A 21,110-nucleotide genomic window follows, 5' to 3' on the forward strand; every position below is an offset into this window, starting at 1 on the left:
AATTTTCTTTTTGGCCTAATGCAGACTATACTTCTGCTTCATAGAATATGAATTGATGAATACAAAATTTGAAAATGTTACAGAAAGCTATAAAATTAAACATGAGAAAATGTTATTATGTGCAAGCCAAGTGTGAAAGGTATGTAGGGAATGATTACAAAAAGTAGTTTTAATGGTTTGAAAAAATAACACTTTTTAGTAGAACTAGAAGTGTTGTTTAATTTCTAAATTATTGTTTTGCAGATTTTATAAATAATTCCTTTCAAAGCAGAATAACTTGAATGGGTAGTACCAGTTGGAAATGTGACAGTTGATTGTTTTTACATTGTTTAAACATTTTGTTTACTTTTTGACTGTGGAATTGATTTACGGTTCAAAGTGTGACATTTTTCCTGTCCCTGTTACTTTTGAAATGTGTAACTTGCCATTTGAGTACATGTATCACTAAGAACTTCAAACAATTGTTGTATTTGTTGCGTGGGTAGTTTGCCTTTCATAATCACTCTTGGAGGACGACTGCATTAAGGAGTGCATCAGAATTATAAAATCATAGATGTCAGATGTAACAGGGACAGGAAAATGTGGGCCCTACATTTATAGAATGACCCATATATAAATAAGATCGATGTTGCTAAAAAAACAAAACTGCTGTGTGATGTATGAATTGAGTTATATTAAAAAAATAAACATCAAAATGGATTCTACAGATTGTAATCAACTGAAATACTGTTCATTTAGAGTACACATTTTTTTTGGGGGGGGATGTAATTTCATGAAAATTAAATTGTCCACAGTATTACAAGACTTGTTCAATGGAACAAAGGAAAGAGCCTTTCCAGAACTTCCTTTCTTTTAAAAAATTGTTTTAATTGTAGCCCACTAGTCCCTATACTGCCCAAAACTGCCCTGCCTGTGATTTATGGGACCTTGTTCCGTTAACTTCCAACACTGGTAAAGAAGACAATTATGTGAAAATGCTATAGAGTGATACAGGGGGTGGGGCACAGATTAACTTATGCGCATGTCCAGTATTCTGCAAATATGTCACTGAAGTCTGCAAGTGTTAATAATTTGCTTCATTACGTATTCATCCCTAAGACTCTAAACCCTCAAGTAAAGTTTTAAGATGCTGTATTTTCTTAAGAAACAATGCGCAAACAAGGAGCTCTCAAGCTAGACTGACTCCCTCTGTGTCCTCAAGTGTCTTGTGTTTGTCCTTTATTGATTTTCAATATTGAACATCTAAGATGCTTCGCAGGGAGTCTAGCAGAGCTAGCCTGGGCCACACCTTGTTGGAATGTTTGTGTTATCGGGTATAGGGGATGGGGAATTATCAGGCTAAGAAAGAAACAATCAACAAGTGTAAAGTTTGCTGGTTGTGTGTCCATTACTGTATCGATTTACACAATACAGGTTGACTTTTGGCTTTTGTTAGTTCTGTCATGCTTCCATGGTGAAGTACTGGTACTATGACTTACAAGATTTTGAGTATTATAAGAACAATCACCAAAAAGTTAGTCAAAGACTGTGAGGTCTTTTTTTCAATTAACAGCTTTAATTATATGTAGAGAGAAGCTAACAACCTGTTACGGGTGAGTAAAACATTGAACTTTTTTGTCAAACATGTCAGGAAATAGATATTTGTAATTTTAAAATTGTGCAGTTGAACTTCATTGTGACAGTACTTGCTATACTGCTAAATAAGTTTCTGCAGAATGTTTGAATTTGTCATCGATAATGAAAGTGAAATTATCTTTCAATTGAACCATCCTTATTTAGGCCTACATGTACTTAAGTTTTCTTTTAAAAGGAAAATTTCTTTTTATTGTTTAGTTCGATTAAACTTGCTAGATTTTCATGTTAATTACAAAATCGAATTCTGAAATTATCCACATAAGAAAAGCAAGGTTGCACTACCAAGGCCCATTTATTTTTCTGTGCATTATTTATGGTGCATGAAAATCCACGCATTGGCTATCTTTATGCCCTATTTTATTGTGGTTTGGAAAAACTCATCTGATGTGTTGTTGTGATCAAAGTGGTCAGCAACTTTTGTATATACTTCTAAAAGTGTTTCAGGTACGCCCCAAATCCATGCCAAGATGTAATAGGATTATGGGCTAATCTTTCTAATTCCTCAACACTCTCTTAATCCCACTGCCTGTAGTTTACCATTATAGTAAATCAGTTTTATGCAACTGCAAATTTCAAGGACCAAATCATCCAATTCAATGCAGCAAACTTTTTCCAAAGCGTCTTTAGAAACTCTTCCCATGCAGTATCAATACATGTACTTACTGATGCTTTCCGTGCACTGAGCTCTGTTTTGCATTTTACTTTCACCACCCACAAATCCGGCCCTTGTAAGTATGAAATTTTAATGATTTCACATCCAGTACTTGGTTACCCCTCCACACTGTCTTAATTAAATTTTCATATGTGTTTCTCATGAAAGTTTCAAGCCTGTGTTACCTTTTCTTTTGTTATTGCCCAGGTGTAGGGATAAGGACCTTAGAAACCAAGCCACTTCATCCGGGGATACGCGGATGTGGCTTGTTGCAGTTGTGCCTTGGGAGACATGTTGAGATCTTATTGACATGCGTAGCAGGCCCAGGATTATATGTACTACACACCACATTGTGAAGCATAAACTTTGTGGCAAACTGACTTTTGAAAAGGTAACTTTTTCTTTTTGCTTATAGTACCATCAAAAGATATATTTCCTTTTAAAAGTAATCTGTTGAAATGTGAAGCAACATTTCATCAAAAGCTGTCATTTTGAGAAGTATTTCTGTATGATATATGTATTTAAAAGGTTACATTAACCAAATAGATGATATTCAAATAGTTTTTTTTTTTTGGGGGGGGGGGGTATGGTTTTTTTGTACCAATTTTGGAAAAGAATAGGGTGTTATCATAGGCAAATGTATGTTCTCAGGAGATATGGCCAAGATTTTGGATTAAAAGAGACATGATTTAGACCCCTAATGGTCAAGTCTGATTTTAGGGCGTGCACATTCACCTGAAGTATGTAGGACTGCACTTTTAACCCCCCCCCCCAAAAAAAAAGGGGGAAAAAAGATTTTTACGACTTGTCATCACTTGTCAGCTACTGAGGTATTAAATACAAAGTATTGATTTGTTTGTTTTTCTGACAAGACTTTTTCCATTGGTGGCTTAAATTGATCAAAATAATTCTGTTCAATTTGCAGAAAGTTTAAAGAGATTTACTTGATTTGCAGTATATACTTTCAGGGATGACTTTTTACACATCTCCAAACATAAGTCGTGTTAATAAAAGTTCTGTAGCCAAAATTGTCAAAATATGGTACATCATGTTCATTTAGATTTTTTGCAGCTTGTCATAGGAACAAAGATTTTAGGATGTAACTGATCTGGGTATGTGCTCAGCAACTTTCCAAAAGGATGCCTGCCTTACCATTGTCGAAAACCCCTACAAATCTATTGCCTGATGATGTCAGAAACATTTCAGAAGATCATAATGATGGAAGAAATAGAAAACCCTCGGAAAGTCTGAAAGAGAATTTTGTTGCATCTGAGCCAAGTTTTGACAGCAATGGACCATCTTACTTTGATAACACCAGTGGACATGATGAAATATCAGTAAACTCTAGCGCTGCTCCACAGGACAGGACAAACGTAAAACAGCTCTCGAAAATCAGCAAGGATACTGGCCATCAGGCATCAGATGCCAGATACATCCATACATCTCAAGAATTGTCAGCAGAAGAGGGTGACATTTCTCTACTTCTGGATAATTCCTCATCCAATGAGAGCTATGGTAAGGTAAAGCGAGGAAATTCAGGAGCACTTTTGGAAAAGAAACTTTCGATCATCTCCGTCAGAGATTCGGAATTGGATCTTATTGGTCTGACTCATGATGGAGGGTCACGTGTGAGTGACATCACAAAGGAAGCAGTACTCACTGAACCAAATCAATTTTCGGAAGCCACCACCAGCAGTCATGAACTAATTTTGTCTTCATCTACAAAACAAGACCACACTTCAACTGAAAAACTTCAGAGTAACACCCCAGCATCTCAGAGTAACAACATCCAAATGTCTTCCTCAACAAAGCCACCTTCTGATAGTCAAATTCATCATACTACTGAACAATTGCCAAGTTCAAGCTCTCCCCAGTCAAGCGCAAAACCACGGGCAAGACAGTGTTGTGGGGGTCATGGCAGTGCAAGAAGTGATAATGCGTCAAGAAATCAGCAACAGGGCCAGGGAATTTCCAAAGATTACCATGTTCAATTAAACACACCCCCAAAGACTATGGATGCATCTTGGATGGATTCTCCCACTTCCAATGGACATACAGGATCGCCATCAACTGTAGCAACTTTGGACTCCTCCACATTATTGAAGGGGAATTACAAGAAGCAACAAGGAGGAGGATTATTTGAAATGCTGCTGACAGACAACAGAGAGGCTGTAGAATTGGAATTGGATTGTGACAGTAACACTGACGGCAAAATGCAAGGAGGTAAGATAATTTAACTTTATATTTCCCTGCACCTTTGTATCAATGTGGGTTTTGGTTAAAAATGTGATTGTCAGTCTAGTTGAAGTTGTGGTCACAAATTTGTTTTGAAGTTTCATGATTGAGTGAGTTCCAGTTATATACTTCTCATTAAACACCAAAGGCATATCAACTAGAGGAAAGAATTCCAGAATTAAATTGAATCAACTGTCCAAGTTTTTCTGTGATGTCCTGAGCATTTTGTTAAATGAAGCCACTCTGGTTAATCAATTAAAGATAACCAGGTTACCATGGCAGCCAGTGGCACATCTGGGGAGGAGCTGACTCCTCGGCATCCCTCTGCGGCCGATCAGCAACCGGCTCCCAAGAAGAGGCGCAAAACTGGCCGCAGGACCCTATGTGCTGACCCTTTCGCCAAGCTCCCGAAGGTCAAACTCCGGCCATTTGTCTGGACCGAGGATTCCGACGATGAGATGTCTTGCGAGATTGTCAGGCAGAAACGGAAGCTATCGGCAAAGAGGTCTCCTAGGTGAGTATTGGAATCCATGATTAGTTTGGTAAATGTTGGCTATTGGGTTTTACCCATCACCGACGTAATTTTACAAGCAATGTGTACACAGTGCTGTCAAAGGGCATGTAAGAAAACAAATTCACTACCTTGCTTTGGTGGGACTCGAACCCACAACCTTCAGGTTGTGCAGGTGTCTCACTCAACAACAAAGCTTGCTTATGGTCGCAATGCCTGTTACTGCAATCACTTCTGCATCTGGAATTCTTTTCATGCAAGATATAATTTGGTATATACATGCAGGTTTCTAGCTTGAACAAAGGCTTTCGCCTGCCTCACTGTGTGTGTTGTTGCAGGTAAGAGAGGCACTGAGCATTAATTTTATCCCAGCAGCAAACAAAAGAAATTGTATAGGCCTACAATTGTAAACAATCAACTTGGTCATTGAAAAAATCTAAATAAAATAACTTCACCAACATCGTTGTATAATAAAGCTGCAGAACACACAATGAAAATTGCAAGCTCTCGTTTTAAAAAATGTTGCCTTTAATAATCGTGTGGGAACTGTGAAATCTGATGTTGATTTCCCAGGTCAGTCAACCGACATAGCAGGCAGTTTGAGGATCCCTTCAAGGAACTGGCATTTGTGGTGTTTGACAGTGCTGACGTGGATTGCGATAAGAGACTGAGAAGAGCAGAATTTGCTTCTGTGAGTTTACTTGAAGAAGTTAGCAGATATGCAGTGTAGTATTATCATCTATTCAAATAAACGACAAACTGGAAACTAAGTACGTACATTCTTTTATAAATCAGTGAGAGGTTATGGGTGGAGATCCAGAAACAATTTTTTTTTCTCTTTTGGGTTGGGGTGGACCTCGTTTGACACTAGGAGGCACTCTTTTTTGCCCTTTTTCTTATCGCTCTTTTATTTTTATTTCACAAATCCATACAGGGAAAGGGGATGGGTAGTATCAATTTGAAAACAGTAGTTTTCACTCTTTTTCTGGTAAAAGAAAAAGATATTTGCACTTGTGGGGCCAATATAACTGTTCACTGCAGAGCTCAGAGTAAATTACTTTGACTGCTCAAGTCTCTAAGAGCAGACTAGAAATTACATTTTTTGTCAATTTGTCAAATATTTTCAGATATTTATATTTTAACAACATGTTTAGATTTTGAAATCACCAACTCTGGATCTGGAGCTGTCTGCTGAGGACATCAGGAAGCTTGAGAAAGATTGCAGCAAGGGCAGGAAAGATATCAGGGTAAGTAATGTAGCTCCATATGAGTGCCTTGTCATTAACAATAGGTTGAATGGCGTAACTACGCAGTGGTGGATCCTAGACTTTCCAAAGGTGGGTTTGGGTGTGGGGGGGGGGGGCATTGAAGTCCAAGTATTTCCAAGGGGATCTGCACTTGCTATGGTCTACTAGTAATTAGCAAGTGGACACTTGCAGAATCCTCATTAACTTGAATGGGCATTCCGTGGGTCTGGCTATAGTTTAAAACAATACAAATCTCTTTCTTTTTCCTCCAGATTCTGAGCGGTGGGGGGGGGGGGGGGGAGGGGAGGGGTTGAGGAACATTGGGGAATTGGAAAGACCTCCTGCCTCCCACACCTTAAGCCCTGACCACAAGCCCCAAATGCTCTCTATACCTTGTAGGCCAGAAGCAAGTTTACAGCTATTGCTTTGCATTTCTACATCACTCTGATTCTATTTTTATTGTAAAATCAAAAGGCATTTATTAGGAGATTGTGGGATTTTTAACAGTATTTCCCCCCAAAACCACATCCATAACCCATAATCAAAGAGAAGATCATGACCAACTGATGGCTTTTTTTTAATAGCGATAAAATCATATCATTCAACGGCAAACTCCAATAGTGAGATTTTAATGAGATCAAATGCTCATATGCTGTTCCATGTTTTATAGAATCTTCCGGTGTCATTCGATGAGTTCCTCCCTCTGGCAAGGAATCTGCTGTTGCTGTACTACAACAAGCAGGATGCAGACTCAAGGGTAAACCAACCATAAATCCTACATCTCAAGAACATTACAATGACAGCATCTTTATTGTTCAATGACAAAGGAATTTTTTTGCCAAAGTTCATTTGAATAACTTGTGACTTGACTTGAGACTGCATGACTTGTGATTGACTTCTCGTGGACTTGTGATTGATTTGTGATGACTTGTGATTGACTTGTCAGGACTTGTGATGACTAGTGCCTTCTGGTGGACTTGTGATGACTTGTGATGACTTGTGATTGACTTGTGATGACTTGTGATTGACTTGTGATGGACTTGTGATGGACTTGTGATGGACTTGTGATGACTTGTGATGACTTGTGATGGACTTGTGATGGACTTGTGATGACTTGTGATGACTTGTGATGACTTGTGATTGACTTGTGAGGACTTGTGATGGACTTGTTAGGACTTGTGATGGACTTGTGAGGACTTGTGATGGACGCGAGTTCAACACTAAGGCTGCATCCGAATCAACTGTCTAAAGCTAGGTCTAGGTCCGCGCCCATTGAAAATACGCGGGGACGCGCTGACAATAGACGTAGCCGTAGCTCTGGAAGCCCATTTCGGACACAGCCTTAGTTTGAGTATCCATTGATCAACTTTGTTCCCCGCAGAACCCTTGGAGCATTCTAGACAGGGGCAGAGATCACCCACCATACTACTTCAATAAGAACACCGGAGATGTCAGGTAGGTCATGACAGAAACTTACAAACCTCTTTTTGTGGTGTTTTGTTTGTAATTGTCAAAGCAGAAGATGGACTCCTGGTCATGTTTTGAGAGATAGAGCAACCCTGGCCATCATTTTTTTGTGTGCTGCAACTTAATTTTTTTTTCCAAAAAGTTTCAAAGATTTTGCAAATCTTCAACTTTGGTTCTTGAAATTTGCTTTCTTGGAAGATACTTTTGCAACCCCACTCTCTTCAAAATGTTGTTAGTTTATTACCAGTATGCTATTTTAGTAAATGAACATTGGCAATTTAACAAGTTCCTGATTAAAACCTTTTATCTTTTTTCATAACTATAGTAATGTGAAATTAAATCAATCGAAATGTCAAATCAAATTAAATCATTAGCTCATGTACTACAGTTTATTACATTGCAGTTGCTTCCTAAAGAATCTCTAAAACCTTAGCATGCTCGGGCATTTTCAGACGGTACATGGAGTAATATGCAGGGCACTTTGGGGCGGTAAAAGCACTAATGGGTAGCCAAGTTTTATTTTAAAATTATATAATTTTTTAAAGAGCATAAAATTCTGCAAAATGTTGTTGCAACTTGGACATCTTTTCTTATATTTTTTTTATATTCCACAGTTCTGATCGCCCTGTGGATTATGACAATCAGCCAGAACTCTTCCTCTTTGAGAAGGCCCTTCAAGACACATTTGAGACGGCAGACATGGATAAAGATGGCAGGATTCATCTCAATGATTTCATTAGAGTAAGCAATGCCCAGGGATATGATAACTACACATTTCTACCAAAAACAAAATCTAAATCCGTTCACATATTTCCCATGAATATAAACAGAAGCCAACTTGTCAAAACGGTGCTTGTGTAAACACTAAACATGGTGATATGCCTTACTGATTTCATTTACAATATATATATTATTTTTTTCTGTACAAAGGTTGTCTTGAGTTCATAGAATAATAGGTTTGGTGTAACACTTTATTTTAACAATTTAATTGATCTGAATGTGTTTTTCTTCATTTTCAGATTATCAACTCTGACCTCAGTCTCATTCTTACCAAGAGAGACATCGCTGAAATAACAAACCATTTCAGAAAGTAAGTCCAAATTTGTTGAAGACAATTTATTGCTCTCTTCTTTTCTGATCATGCAATTTTAGACTTTTTTAACCAATTACAAGTTTTAATCAGCGAGGGGAAAACTTCAATTTGAAGCTCACCCAGAACTAACAATTGGTAAGTTTTGCAAGAATTTCACAAGCCTTTCAATCCATAGGACGTTCTCCAAGAGAGTTTTTCATAGTGTATTGAGAGGTAAAACGTAATTGGAGGTTTCCAGTTATTGTGTATTAATGAATCCTGAACTCCACAGCAAACTAGAAGGTTGGCGATAGTACCGTGTTGGAGGTGTGTTTCTTGAAGCCTTTGTTGCGGTAATAAAAAAAGACAAGTCAGGCCTAGTAAAACTGGTCCCAGAGTTATTCTATACGATTGATTCAATTCTCTGGAAGTCTTTTCATGCATGTGACATACTAACAGTCAGTCACTCGGGGAGTCAGTCAGTCATTCGGTTGGTCGGTCGGTCAGTCGGTCGGTCGGTCGGTTGGTCGGTCGGTCGTTCAATGTCCATAAAGGACTATAGGCTTGCCCTCTAGGACCAGCAATAAATCAAAACCAAAAAGTGATCACTCTTTTTTCTTCTTTTTTTTTTGAAGTGAGGCAGGTAAAGTGGACAAGGTTAGCTACGGTGAGTTCCTGCCCCTTGCCAAGCGACTTGTTGTGGCTGTGTTCTCAGCAAGAGATTCAATTGCGGTATGTAAACTATGTGCCAATTAAAAACAGTTACCTCTAGGATACCGACCAACTCTGACAGAACAACTGGGACACAGACCCACACTGTCCCAGAAAACCCCACCCTCACACCCATCCCCAGATTCACACCCACCCCACCCATACACCCACACCCCACCACCACCCCCACACCCAATCCCACCCCACCCCTACTGACCCTGACACACCAAAAAGCAAGAATTTAACACTTTATGATAGGAATGTTAAAAAATATGTTTGTATCAATGATTGTGATTTGAGAATGTCACAATCGATCAAGTGCCGTTTTTTTTAATGTCAAATGTACAGCAAAAAAAATTAACAGTTATTTGTCATGTTACAAGAATTTGTATTCAAGGCTGAAATTACATTCATTGTTAAAGTTTTGGGTTTTACTTTCCCGCATTGGTCATAGAAGCAATCTACAAGTTTGAGATTTTAGGCTTTATTTGTACAGAGATGAAGGCTTAAGAATTGTTTCACCAAAATAGAGCAAATTCTTTTATGAAAAGTATTTTTGTTTTCTATTGATCAGTTAAACCAATGGACAGAAGTGACACATTTTGTGGTTTGTACATGTACTTGTTTCTCATTGTAGCATTGCTACATGTATTAGGTTATAGAATGAACTTTGATTTATAATAAACTAACTTTATTCAAATAAAAGTACCCAAGTTTAATATGATGAACTTACAAGAAATTCAGTTGAACATTTTGTTTTCAGTCCAAATGAGTTTACTGATTGAGCCTGTTGTTATTATTTTTAGTGACCTTTTAATGCCCAATCCCCTTTTTTGAAAAGTTCAGTCTTAGACCCTTATTCTTCCAGTCCAAAATACTCTTCAAACAACTTGTTTTCCCCCAGACAGTTATATTCTATGCAACAACAGACTATTTTGTCCTGAAAGACATCCCTACAATGACAATAGAGCCTCACTCTATGCAATAACACACACACACTTAAAAGTTTGCCTGGAGTTATTGGCCCAACAAAGTTGTGCAGTTCATTCAATATTAAACGGTGCGTGAAGACCTTGGTACTTTCCCTGCTTGTAAGTGGATCCATTGTTATGCAAATGTGAAGCCCCATAAGGGCGTATTGATTGGCCGGTTTTCATGCTGATTTGCATACTGGGCAGTAGGCTCTTCTTGACAACGAAACGAAAGAGCCAGGGCCGTATTGATTGGCTTAAGTGTCTGGTTCAGGACATGTTGGTAATAGATCTTCACTCAACTCTCTGATAATTAGTTGTTGCAATTGTGGTTATCTTCGCAAATATTTACCCCTTGCTGTTGTGTTCGGATAATCGGAAAACAAACTTTGTTTGGACTTACATTCAGTACATATTTGTGGAGTTGTATGTTATTGAGAAGCTTTAGTGGATGTTTTGTGATGTTCTTAACGTACACTTGTGAGAATATCATTAGGAACTATGATGTAGTGTGGACATTGTAAGGAGGTAAGTATGTAATGGGACAATTTCAGCATTATGGAAGAAAATGTAATGTCCACGACAGAGCCAATTAAATGATATCAAATTTATGATTCAGAGGAATGATCCAAAACTCCTAGTCTTTACAATCTCTTTGACCATTACCAGCTGATGGATATATTATAAGATTTGAGAACTACATTTTCAGGTTTATTCACTGAGCTCTTAAAGTATAAAAATTGTCTGATTTGTAATGTGCGTGACATTGGAATTGCCCAATAGTATTTTAGTTATATATAATTTTAGAGAGGACTACTTTAAAACTTTGTGTTGCTTTGATAGTTATGATTTTTGTTAACTCCGGAAACTGAAACTCCAAATATGAAATACAAACTGCAGACAGGCAGAGACATTTTCAAAAAGTAAGAAATTAGCTTTTGATGGACATTTTGTGCTTTGAGTGATTTTTTTTGCAGAGGGAGGCATTAAAACAGAGATTTTGTTGACTGTTATGGTTTAGGATGACTGGAGTTTTCTGCACTCTAGGAACGTAGGCGCCTTCTGGTTTAACAAGAGGACAGGCCAGAGTTGCAGACACGCACCCAACCACATCGTCACCATGCAGCAACAGCAGCTCAGACACAGGTAGGACATAGATTTAAGAGGAGCAATATTGAGATAAAGCACCCGTTTCAGCTCAAAAACATGTTTACCGCAAAGTGATAATAGGTAGAAAGATGGTTGAAAAAATAGTATCGTTTCGATTTGCGATAACACCATGTGGTAATAACTACTGCTTAGAAGATATTAGTTCTGAAAAGAACTAAGTTGTCCTGCTTATTATTAACTTTCGCTAAGTAGTTTTTGTTCTGATAGAACAGTCATCATAGGATGACTAGAGCAGGCTAGTCGAAACGTTGAGACCAAAAGACAAGTTCTTTTAGAACTTAAAGCAGGACTGCATGTTCTTATCAGAACAAAAAGTACTTAGCAAAAGGTGATAATAAGCAGGACAAGTTCTTTTCAGAACTAAATATCTTCTAAGCAGTAGTTATTACCACATGGTGTTACCGCAAACCAAAACGATACTGATACCATGCAAAGCCTAAAATCTTATATTAGAAAAAAAATGGAATACAAACGTTCACACAACTATACCTTGGAAATTGGCTGTTTTTGTGTAATCACCTGACAAATTTATCATGAATTTTATCATGTGACAAAATTTTGTTTCTCAAAAATCAAGGCATTGAGCACTATACTCTTCATTCCAGGACACGTTTCTTTTCGAAAATTCCTCCAATGCGTGTGCTCTAAAATCAATTTTGTATCATTCTGAAGCCAGCGTTGGACCTGATGTCTCACAGTGAATTGTCATAAACATTTTTACGGGGTCAAAGTCTTTTGGTAACTGCCACTATTTTCTTTCAAAGTAAAACTTTGCTTAGCGTTTCATTTTTCTGTGTGTACTTTTTTGGTAAATTCTGACAGAAAACATGAAGGCCAAGCTCTTCTGAAGGCAACAGAGGAACTCAAAGTCACCAAGGCTAAACTGGAGGACGAGTCAACTCTCAGAAAGGTACAAGTTTTTTGTGTTTTTTTCTAAAGAAATTTGTGATTTTTTCTTCGAAAAAGGGCATCTCAGGATAGAATGCAAGTTGGCAAAATTTAGACAATACATCTGCTATATTTTGTAGGGTTCTGTGAAGTGTGCATACTTGCAAATTGTTAATGTTTTCAAAATGTACAAAAAGCATGATATGATAATGGACTTTCAGTCAACTCGTTTCCCAGGAAAAGAAATTCTAACCTGATTATTTGGTATTTTCTTTTATGTGTTTGATTTAAAAGACTTGTTTGTCTCTTTTGTCTAGGACTTTGAGGAGAAGTATACATCACTCAGTTCTGAACATGCGATCACATCCAGAGAACTGCAGAAAATGGAGCGACTGTATGACAAGTGCAGAGCAGAGGTAATGTCCTGATTGATTTCCTTAAATGGAGGGGTTAATTTCAAAGTCTTCTTGAAAAAGAAAATGAAATACTGAGACTGCAGTTTTCATAAGTTAATGGTGAACTTGTGCATTGTATTTAAGCAGTCAAATTAATGTGGATTTTTTTTAAAGTAATGGCTGGTTCATACTTCATGCAATAATGAATGAGAAGATAATATAAATTTGATATCAAGAAACAATTGAGGTAAATTCATGAGAGCTGGAATATGTTCATCTTGTGTTCATGCACATTTTCAGCATGCACGTTTGCTCTGACATCAGAGTATAAACCTGTGAGAACAAATTCGCAGGGATTCAAATGCATGAACCAATGACCGCCGGCATCAGCAGGCTAGTTTGAACCAAAATAGCAGCAGGTCCTGCAACAAATCACAATTTATAAGATGGAGTTTTGCGTCTGGGAGAGGTTTTGCCCTTCACTGATGTAATTTTATAAATTTACTGATGTAATTTCCTACATTTACATCAGTGATGACAGGCTAAACCTAACTGAATCTATATCTTCCTGATGCAAAATGCCATTATAGTTCTGCTCTTACAGTTGTAGGAAAAAAGTAGAGCTTTTAATCTCCTCAAAAAGTTTTGAATTGACATCGAGATCCTAGAATATTGTTTTCTTGGAAAATGCAGCATTTACTGAGCTAAAACTTCATCAGTATAGTTGTTGAACATCCGTCTTTAGATTTTGAACACTTTTGTTGGTTCAAACGAAACAAATGCAAAAAATGACAAATGATCTTCTCTACCTTCAAGTGAAAGAATAAAAGTGCTATCAGTCCTGTATTGCAAATTCATGTGCAAATTTTGACCTTTTTTGTTGATATCATACAGAGTGAGAAGAAGAGCATAATGCTGGATGCTAATGAGAAAGAGAAGACAAAACTACTTCACAAAATTGAACAACTGGAAGAAAGAGGTAAAGAAAATGACATTGTCTTCCTCACCCCTTGTTACATTATTATTCATATTTTAGAACGGTAATAATGTTTGCTCATACGTCTATTAATTACAAAAGTAACATTCAGTGAACATCCTTTGTTGCTGTCAATTTATGACACTCTCGAACAAATCAGGCTTTTTAATTAAAAAAAAGAAAGGTGCCATTTTGACAGTGTTCAGCAGTGTGCAACGATTACGTTTCCCTTAATTAAATTTGGTTAAACTGTCCATTTCATTCAAGTAAAAAAAAACTTGTTGCTAACAAACTTTAATGAGGTTTTTGTCTTTGCAACCGTTAGTCGTGTACAAAGGAATCAACTCAAGTTAATAACTGCTTTGCTAGAAATAGTGTCAATTTAATTTCCTGACATAATATTATTATTATATATTAATATTATTAATATTATTTTTTGATTTTCAGTTGCTGATGCTGAAAGAACAGAAACCAATCTGGACTCTGTGCGAGATGTCCTTAGAAACTGCCAGTAAGTCACTGTGATTTCATGAACATTTTACTGAAAATTTAGTACCTGAAAGATCCACAATCTGAGTTGCTCAGAAAACTTAACTTAAAAAGTTAACTGTTGATGTCTGTTGAATATTGATCATGCTCATTTATTAACGATTATTATAATTGTATTGAATACCTCATTCAAGCCCAATACACAAAATTACACGAATTTGCCACATTTTTACGACAGATTCACGTCATTTTTCTGTGATTCCATCATTATCAACATGGCTATTGACTTATTTGGTGAACAAAATTAGAAGCCAATCTTAAAGACTAGGTGAGCATGCATTTTGGTAACCCAATTGGTCGAAGTAGCCCAGAGTGCGTCCATATTGAGTGCGATGCATACGAGCTCGGTTCCAACTTAGAAAATGGCTGTCGCCAAGTTTGTCTATAGAAATCGTCAACAATTTTCATCTTTGTTCCACCCAACCTCAGAGGTGCTCTAAGGGAACACGAGCTGGACATCATGAGTCTGCAGGCCAAGATTGATGATCTTAGCAAACAGCTGAGTGAGTCGGAGTCCAAGGTGGAGGAAGGGCAGGGAGTCATCGCGGACCTGCATCGACAGCTACGAGAGGAAATCAAACGCAATGAGAAGATGGAAACGGTAGGTCACTTTGATGATGAAACCCTTGTAGAAGACATGCATAAGTTTAGTAGCATGGCTATTTACTGCTTTCCATGATCCTATAAGAATTTCAAGAATCTGTAAAGACCTTATCACCAGTGGCACACGCAGGATTTGGCTTGTGGGGGGGGGGGCTCACAATTATTTTTTTCCAAATTTTTTTAGAAGTGGGTTGATCCTCTCAACCCTGGACCTGACCAGAGCAAAGTTTGTACCCGTGTAGAGCATTAATTGGCCTTGTATAGCAGTAGTATCATAGCAGAGCTGCCAACTCTCCCGGATTTTGCAGAAGACCACTAGTACATCACAAATCAGTTCACCCATCAAGTCACAAGTAAACAGGGGATGAACACTAACAAAGTTCATTTTAATAACTTTTGTTGACTTGGGAATGACATGTGATGGACTTGAGATGACTTGTGATCTATCAAATGTACCTCCACTACAACACTGCTGTGTTTTGTGTTGCATTCTTGCTAGCGTGAAAGAGATTTTTGATAGTTTAAAGGTATAGTCCATCATTTGTAATTTGTGCATTTTGTTCGTTTTAAGCAACAAGCGTGCTCAAAATCTGAAGAAGGGTGCTGAACAACTAACCTGATGAAGTTTCAGCTCAGCTTCAGCTGTATATTTCGAGAAAAACAGCATTCTAGGATCTCGATTTCAAATCAAAATTAAGTTGCTGAATCATGTTTTGAATTGGGCCTGAATTCAGTGTCTGAGACACGTTCTCACTGAGCCAATTGCAGTTACGCGATGTTGCCACTGATCCGACGAATTATAGCAACCGCGCGCGCGTGCTTCGCCGAATAAAAAAATGAACTACTAACGGAAATTTCCAACGGTGCGTCTTAAGACGCACCGTTGGAAAGGCCTTCTTTCGTTGATTTCTTCAAAATGACAGCTTGCCAGAAAGAATAATTTCACAGGGAGTTTAGTCCCCTTACTATCTTTCAACCAAGCATGTTTTCCAACAATAATTACGTCAGTTACTTCATGGATAGCTGCAAATGATGGACTGTAGCTTTAATTGGAAGAGCATTGAGATTCATTAAATAATACTCTTTCATTTTCAGGAATTGAAGAAGGTTCCGGACATCAAGAAGGAGTTGCAAGAAGAGAAAGAGACCCTCCAGCTTTGCCAGAAGAAGCTGGAGGAGAGGAACGCTGTCTTGACCTTGACCCGACAGGTCAACCGAGAGAATAAGACAAAGATCAAGACACTGGAAACAGAGCTCTCCAAACTGCCCTCTGTTGAGGAAGAACTGGAAATCGCACAGTGTGAGATCTACACCCTCAAACAGCTGATTGTTGGGAAAGACAGTCTGGTGGCGCAGAAATCACAGGAGCTGGACAGTGTCAAGGAGAGGCTGGATCGTGGGATGGAGGGAGGGGCGGGGTCTGGGAACACAACGAGGGGGCGGGGCACGAGAAACGGTTACCCACCGAATGGGGTGAACTATAGGGTTATCCGACTCCAGAAGAGGTAGGTGTGAACTAACTTTAGTGGAGACTTTGTAATTTGTAATGCGTGTGGCCGACATAATGGGCCGAGAGTTTAGCCCATTCATTGGTATTACAGGGTATCTCTAAGTCAAACTTTTGGGCCAAGGTGAGACTTATGGAAGTCTAATTCACCAGTGACAGTCAGTGAGTGAGTCAGTCTCACATTCATATCTAAAGTTTTTTAAGACAAAAAAATCACTGCAAAAACCAAAGCAGACATAGTCTTCATGGCTTTATTATTCATTGATACAGTCTTCTTAAATTGTTAATTTACTTTTAACTAAAACAATACAGGAACACCTGTCTTTGTTTCCGATAATCATTAACTGATTCGTTCATTTGTAACCCTAGGTCATCAAAGAGCATGCAAGTTGGGGCCCGCTCAAAGGAAAACAAGGTAAGTACATTCAATAAAAGATGGACCAATATATTTTTTGCATTCTTATTTTAGAAACTGTTGAAATATCTGGCCAAACGAAGTTATCAATATGTGCCACACTTTGTATATATGAAGTACGTTCACTGTGGAATTTGTGGAAGAAGAGTATGCACTGCCTCTGCCAATGGACTGATGCATGACCAGTAGAGGGCCCTTTGTGATGGCATTAACGAGGGCTTCTGTGGAAGAATACACAACATGCAAGACCATTTGCCATGGTTTGTACGCGTATGGCGTGAACCGCTCACGAACAATTTCATAATTAATTGTGCACAAGCCTGTAGCGTGTTTACGTGAGCAAGTAGGCATAAGGTGCCAATATGTACAAGTGTTTCTCCGATTGTAATGTCAGTGGTCCCTCCCAACTCTCTCTTTGTGACCGTTGAGGGGGTACTTGTATATGAGTCTATACAAAAAAATGAATTTTTTTCTGTATTTGTATTTTGTCATTAGCCATCATACAACTCCAGCCGCATAGACATCAGCACACCTCCTTACGACAGTAGTAGCAGCAGTAGCCAATCAGAATGCAAGCACCAAAGACTGAATGATTGTCATCCAGACGACGAAGACGTGGTGGCGACGTCCGTGAACGCATCAAACGGAGGACTCTTGCGACTTCTCCAAAAACAGGGCAGCGTGGAAGAGGACGAGCCCACTATATATGACTTGTATACGCCTGAGGGTTCTTACATGCCCACCTCTAAGACTGTCACCCCTTGCCTGAAAAATGGTGCCAACCCCAGGCCTAAGTCCTCTATGGCTAGATTAGGGGCAGAGGAGTCTTCCATTATGCAGAAGGGGACGGTGATGTTTGAGGATGACTTTCTGGTGGCCCAGTGCCTGCAGGTTGGAGACAGGGTCCGCATCAAAAAGAAAGGTTTGTGACTTAAAGATTTCTTTCGTTTTATCTGTGTGCACGTTTGGTCAAGAGTAAAAAATTGTTTTCTGCTACGATGTGGTCCATGGCATTTTTGTATGTCTGGGGGGATTTGGTACCCGAGGTGCCATTTCATTTGTCCCCAATTATTTTCTTAAAATTTATTGCCTGAATAAAATGGAATTAAAACAATGCGCAATAAATATCAAGCTGAAATATAGTTGCTTGCTGCATAATTTTTTTTTTTTTAAAATAAAGTACATCGCCAGTATTGGTACTCAAGGCACTACGTCAATATTACCCAAGCTCATTGATCCAATGAAACATTCCAAATACAATCTCAGCTCATTTCAGTGTAAGGCGGCTAAAATCAATCACAATAACCATCTCTGCCCTCACAGGTACCCATTTACTCCTGGGCGGAGAGAAGCAATGCGCGACAAAGTGCCTTGCCCAAGGACACACGCACGCACCATAACCCCAGGCTGGACTGGAACTCACAACCTGCAGAATTACAATATAAATGTACTGTTTTGAATTTTAAACTTTTTTTTAATTGTAGGTGGTAAAAGAGGAGGCACCATTCAGTCAGGAATCGTCAAGTTCATCGGTAAAGTGGACAAGGAATACAATCACAATGACCATAGACTGTATGCAGGCATCCGGCTGGATGAAGCAGGTTAGCTAAATGTCATTACAGCCTAAATCCCAACCACAAAAACCTTGTGTTGATGTTTTGTTTTTGCACCAAAAGTGAACTCGTCTGGTTTTCAGGTTGTTTTTGTTCTCTTGTTGGAGGGACAGAGAAAGCTTTAAATTGTTATTATTATTAATATTATTATTCATATATATGGTTATGAAACCAAGGATTCCTCAAAAGCGCACTAGGCACTGTAGCTCGCAAGCCTGAAGAAACCTGAAGAGAGAAGACAATGAGAAGGAATTACAGTTTAACAGAGGTGGGAGGAAAACCCCAGAATAATGTTCTGGGGAAACCCACAGAATCAGGTAGGGACTGAAAACCCAATCCTCATATTGGCCCAGGCGGTATTCGAACCCGGGTCACAGCGGTGGAAGGCGAGGAAAGTACCGCTACGCCAACCTGATTCCACATTAAATGAAGGTCCCTACTCCAACTGGCTTGTGACTGGATAAAAACCTCCACCAATTCCCTGGTAGTGTTTCCAGTGGGCACCACTTAGCCTCTCCGAACTCTTATGTTAAACAATTAATTCATTAATAATGGAATTCTTCTTTTTATTGTTGGTACTTTGTGGCAAGCCCATCCTCCCTTTCAGAACACCAAACTGATCATGTTTATTGTTTTCCTGCCAGAGGGTGATACCGACGGTGTGATCAAGGGCAAGCGTTACTTCACAGTCAACCCTCGACATGGAAAACTGGTACCCATCACCAGCGTGGTTGCCGTGCTAAACCCAAAGGTAAATTACATATATTTCAATGCCATAAAGTGAACAAATATAGGTGTGGGTGGGATTACATCAGCAGATGAAAACATCTATTCATTTGCATACCAGTTCTCCCTGGTTGCAGTGAGTTACTATTCAGCACTACAGACTCAAGAACCATCGAGTTTTAAGTAACTAGGTCCAGGAGCTATAGACACAGTAATGTAAGAAGCTCTCGGCTGTCCACACCCACTTATAACAATATTACACATTTCAAGAGGTTGAAGATTCGCCAAGTGTACTACAAGACTTTTTCTGACAGAATTTCAGATATTGTAAACTGTTACAAGTTGCTCTATGGTAGTTTGACCCATGAGCTGATAAGCTACACAGGGTCAAATAGAGAAATTAAAATCATTATGCAAATGGCTTACAATACGTTTCTCCTTTTCTTGACTATTTGTTTGATGTAGACGTCAACCTACAAACGCATCTCAGAATCTATCAGGGCACAGCAATTTGAGACCGGAGCAGTGCGATATGAGAAAGGGAGAAATGCACAGCTCATCAGAGTCAAGTAATCGCCAGTTTGTCATTGATACTGCGACGAGTGGTATAGACCAATCCATTGTACTATCATGAAGGCCCCCTTCAATGGGGAAAGCATTGTGCTAGCTGTTGTTCAGATAATCCATCAGGGGGTAGTTGCTTTATACAATAGCTGGCACAATGCTTTCACCATTGAAGGGGGCCTCTGTGAATGTACATTGGTAGTGTGCCCTGATTGGTCTACAGTGTCGAAACATCTTCAAATAAATATTGAACACTTGTGCTGCGCTAACTATGACGGACATTAATCAAGGCTGTGATTGATCAAAACAACATGGGGGCGGGGCCTACTAGATCAGTCTATTGCCATTGGCCTCGGGTGGAGAGAGGCAAGTGTCTTGCCCAAGTACACAGGTACCATGTTTCCTGTTGGGATTCCATTGAACCAAAGCACTCCATGTTATTTCTCTGTTGAATATTGAATTTAGCAAGTTACACACACTGACTCGGTTTGGACATCACATTGACGGGAACACATTCCATTTTCTCAAAAGAAATTGTCTCCATATTGTTTTATTGATTTATTACCATAACCCTGATATTGGGTAATTTTGCTCTTATCTCACAAAGTAGTTAATAAATCCTTGTTAATATGTATGATAATCCTATGTAATGTACAAATATATGAATAAACAAAGCATTTTCAACCAATGAATGAATTATACCCAAACTGAGTACAGAGTGTTCTTTCAAAGACTTCAAATAAATTTCAGATTTTGTGAATGAATATATTTACTCCATTTACTGATTCCTCACAATCATTGAGCAAAACAACACATCAGGAGATAAGTTTGTCGAAAAAAGTCGCAAAATCTACAAGATCAATCAAGCTATTTCCTGCAAGACATTTTTAATTTTACTGAATTGAAATGGAATGTTGGGGGCATATTGTGACTAGAATCCCCCTTCAGTCAGTTTACTTCAACTTGTAATTAATTGAAATTCAACTATTCAGTTGATTAACCATATCTCTTTTACCACTCATTTAAGGGAAAGTTCTCTGCAAATACTATTTGTGTTAATATAAATACTGGATACTGAAGCAATGAACACAATGGGCCTTATGCACAAGTCAGCCATATTGAATTGAAAGAGAGGCAAAAACTTAATTTTTGGAACTTGCGAAGAGAAATGAAATTAAACATTCCCTCATGTTTTAAGCCATA

At 38.5% G+C, this 21,110-nt stretch overlaps 1 protein-coding gene across 1 annotated transcript; it reads left to right on the forward strand.

Moving 5' to 3' along the window:
• The first annotated feature begins 3,365 nt into the window (after nt 1-3,365).
• On the forward strand, nt 3,366-20,608 carry LOC119738570. Its single transcript, XM_038213477.1, has 21 exons — nt 3,366-4,510; nt 4,784-5,036; nt 5,607-5,724; nt 6,188-6,280; nt 6,951-7,037; nt 7,662-7,735; nt 8,362-8,488; nt 8,767-8,837; nt 9,455-9,551; nt 11,523-11,647; nt 12,494-12,581; nt 12,877-12,975; nt 13,849-13,933; nt 14,378-14,441; nt 14,909-15,080; nt 16,178-16,587; nt 16,959-17,004; nt 17,500-17,926; nt 18,489-18,605; nt 19,262-19,368; nt 19,809-20,608. Exons 1-21 carry the CDS (start codon nt 3,427-3,429, stop codon nt 19,914-19,916), a joined length of 3,852 nt encoding a protein of 1,283 aa, XP_038069405.1. The 5' UTR covers nt 3,366-3,426; the 3' UTR covers nt 19,917-20,608.
• Nucleotides 20,609-21,110: the final 502 nt, after the last annotated feature.

The sequence above is a fragment of the Patiria miniata genome, unplaced genomic scaffold (assembly GCF_015706575.1).
Source record: "Patiria miniata isolate m_02_andy unplaced genomic scaffold, ASM1570657v1 HiC_scaffold_3, whole genome shotgun sequence".
Lineage (NCBI taxonomy): Eukaryota > Metazoa > Echinodermata > Asteroidea > Valvatida > Asterinidae > Patiria > Patiria miniata.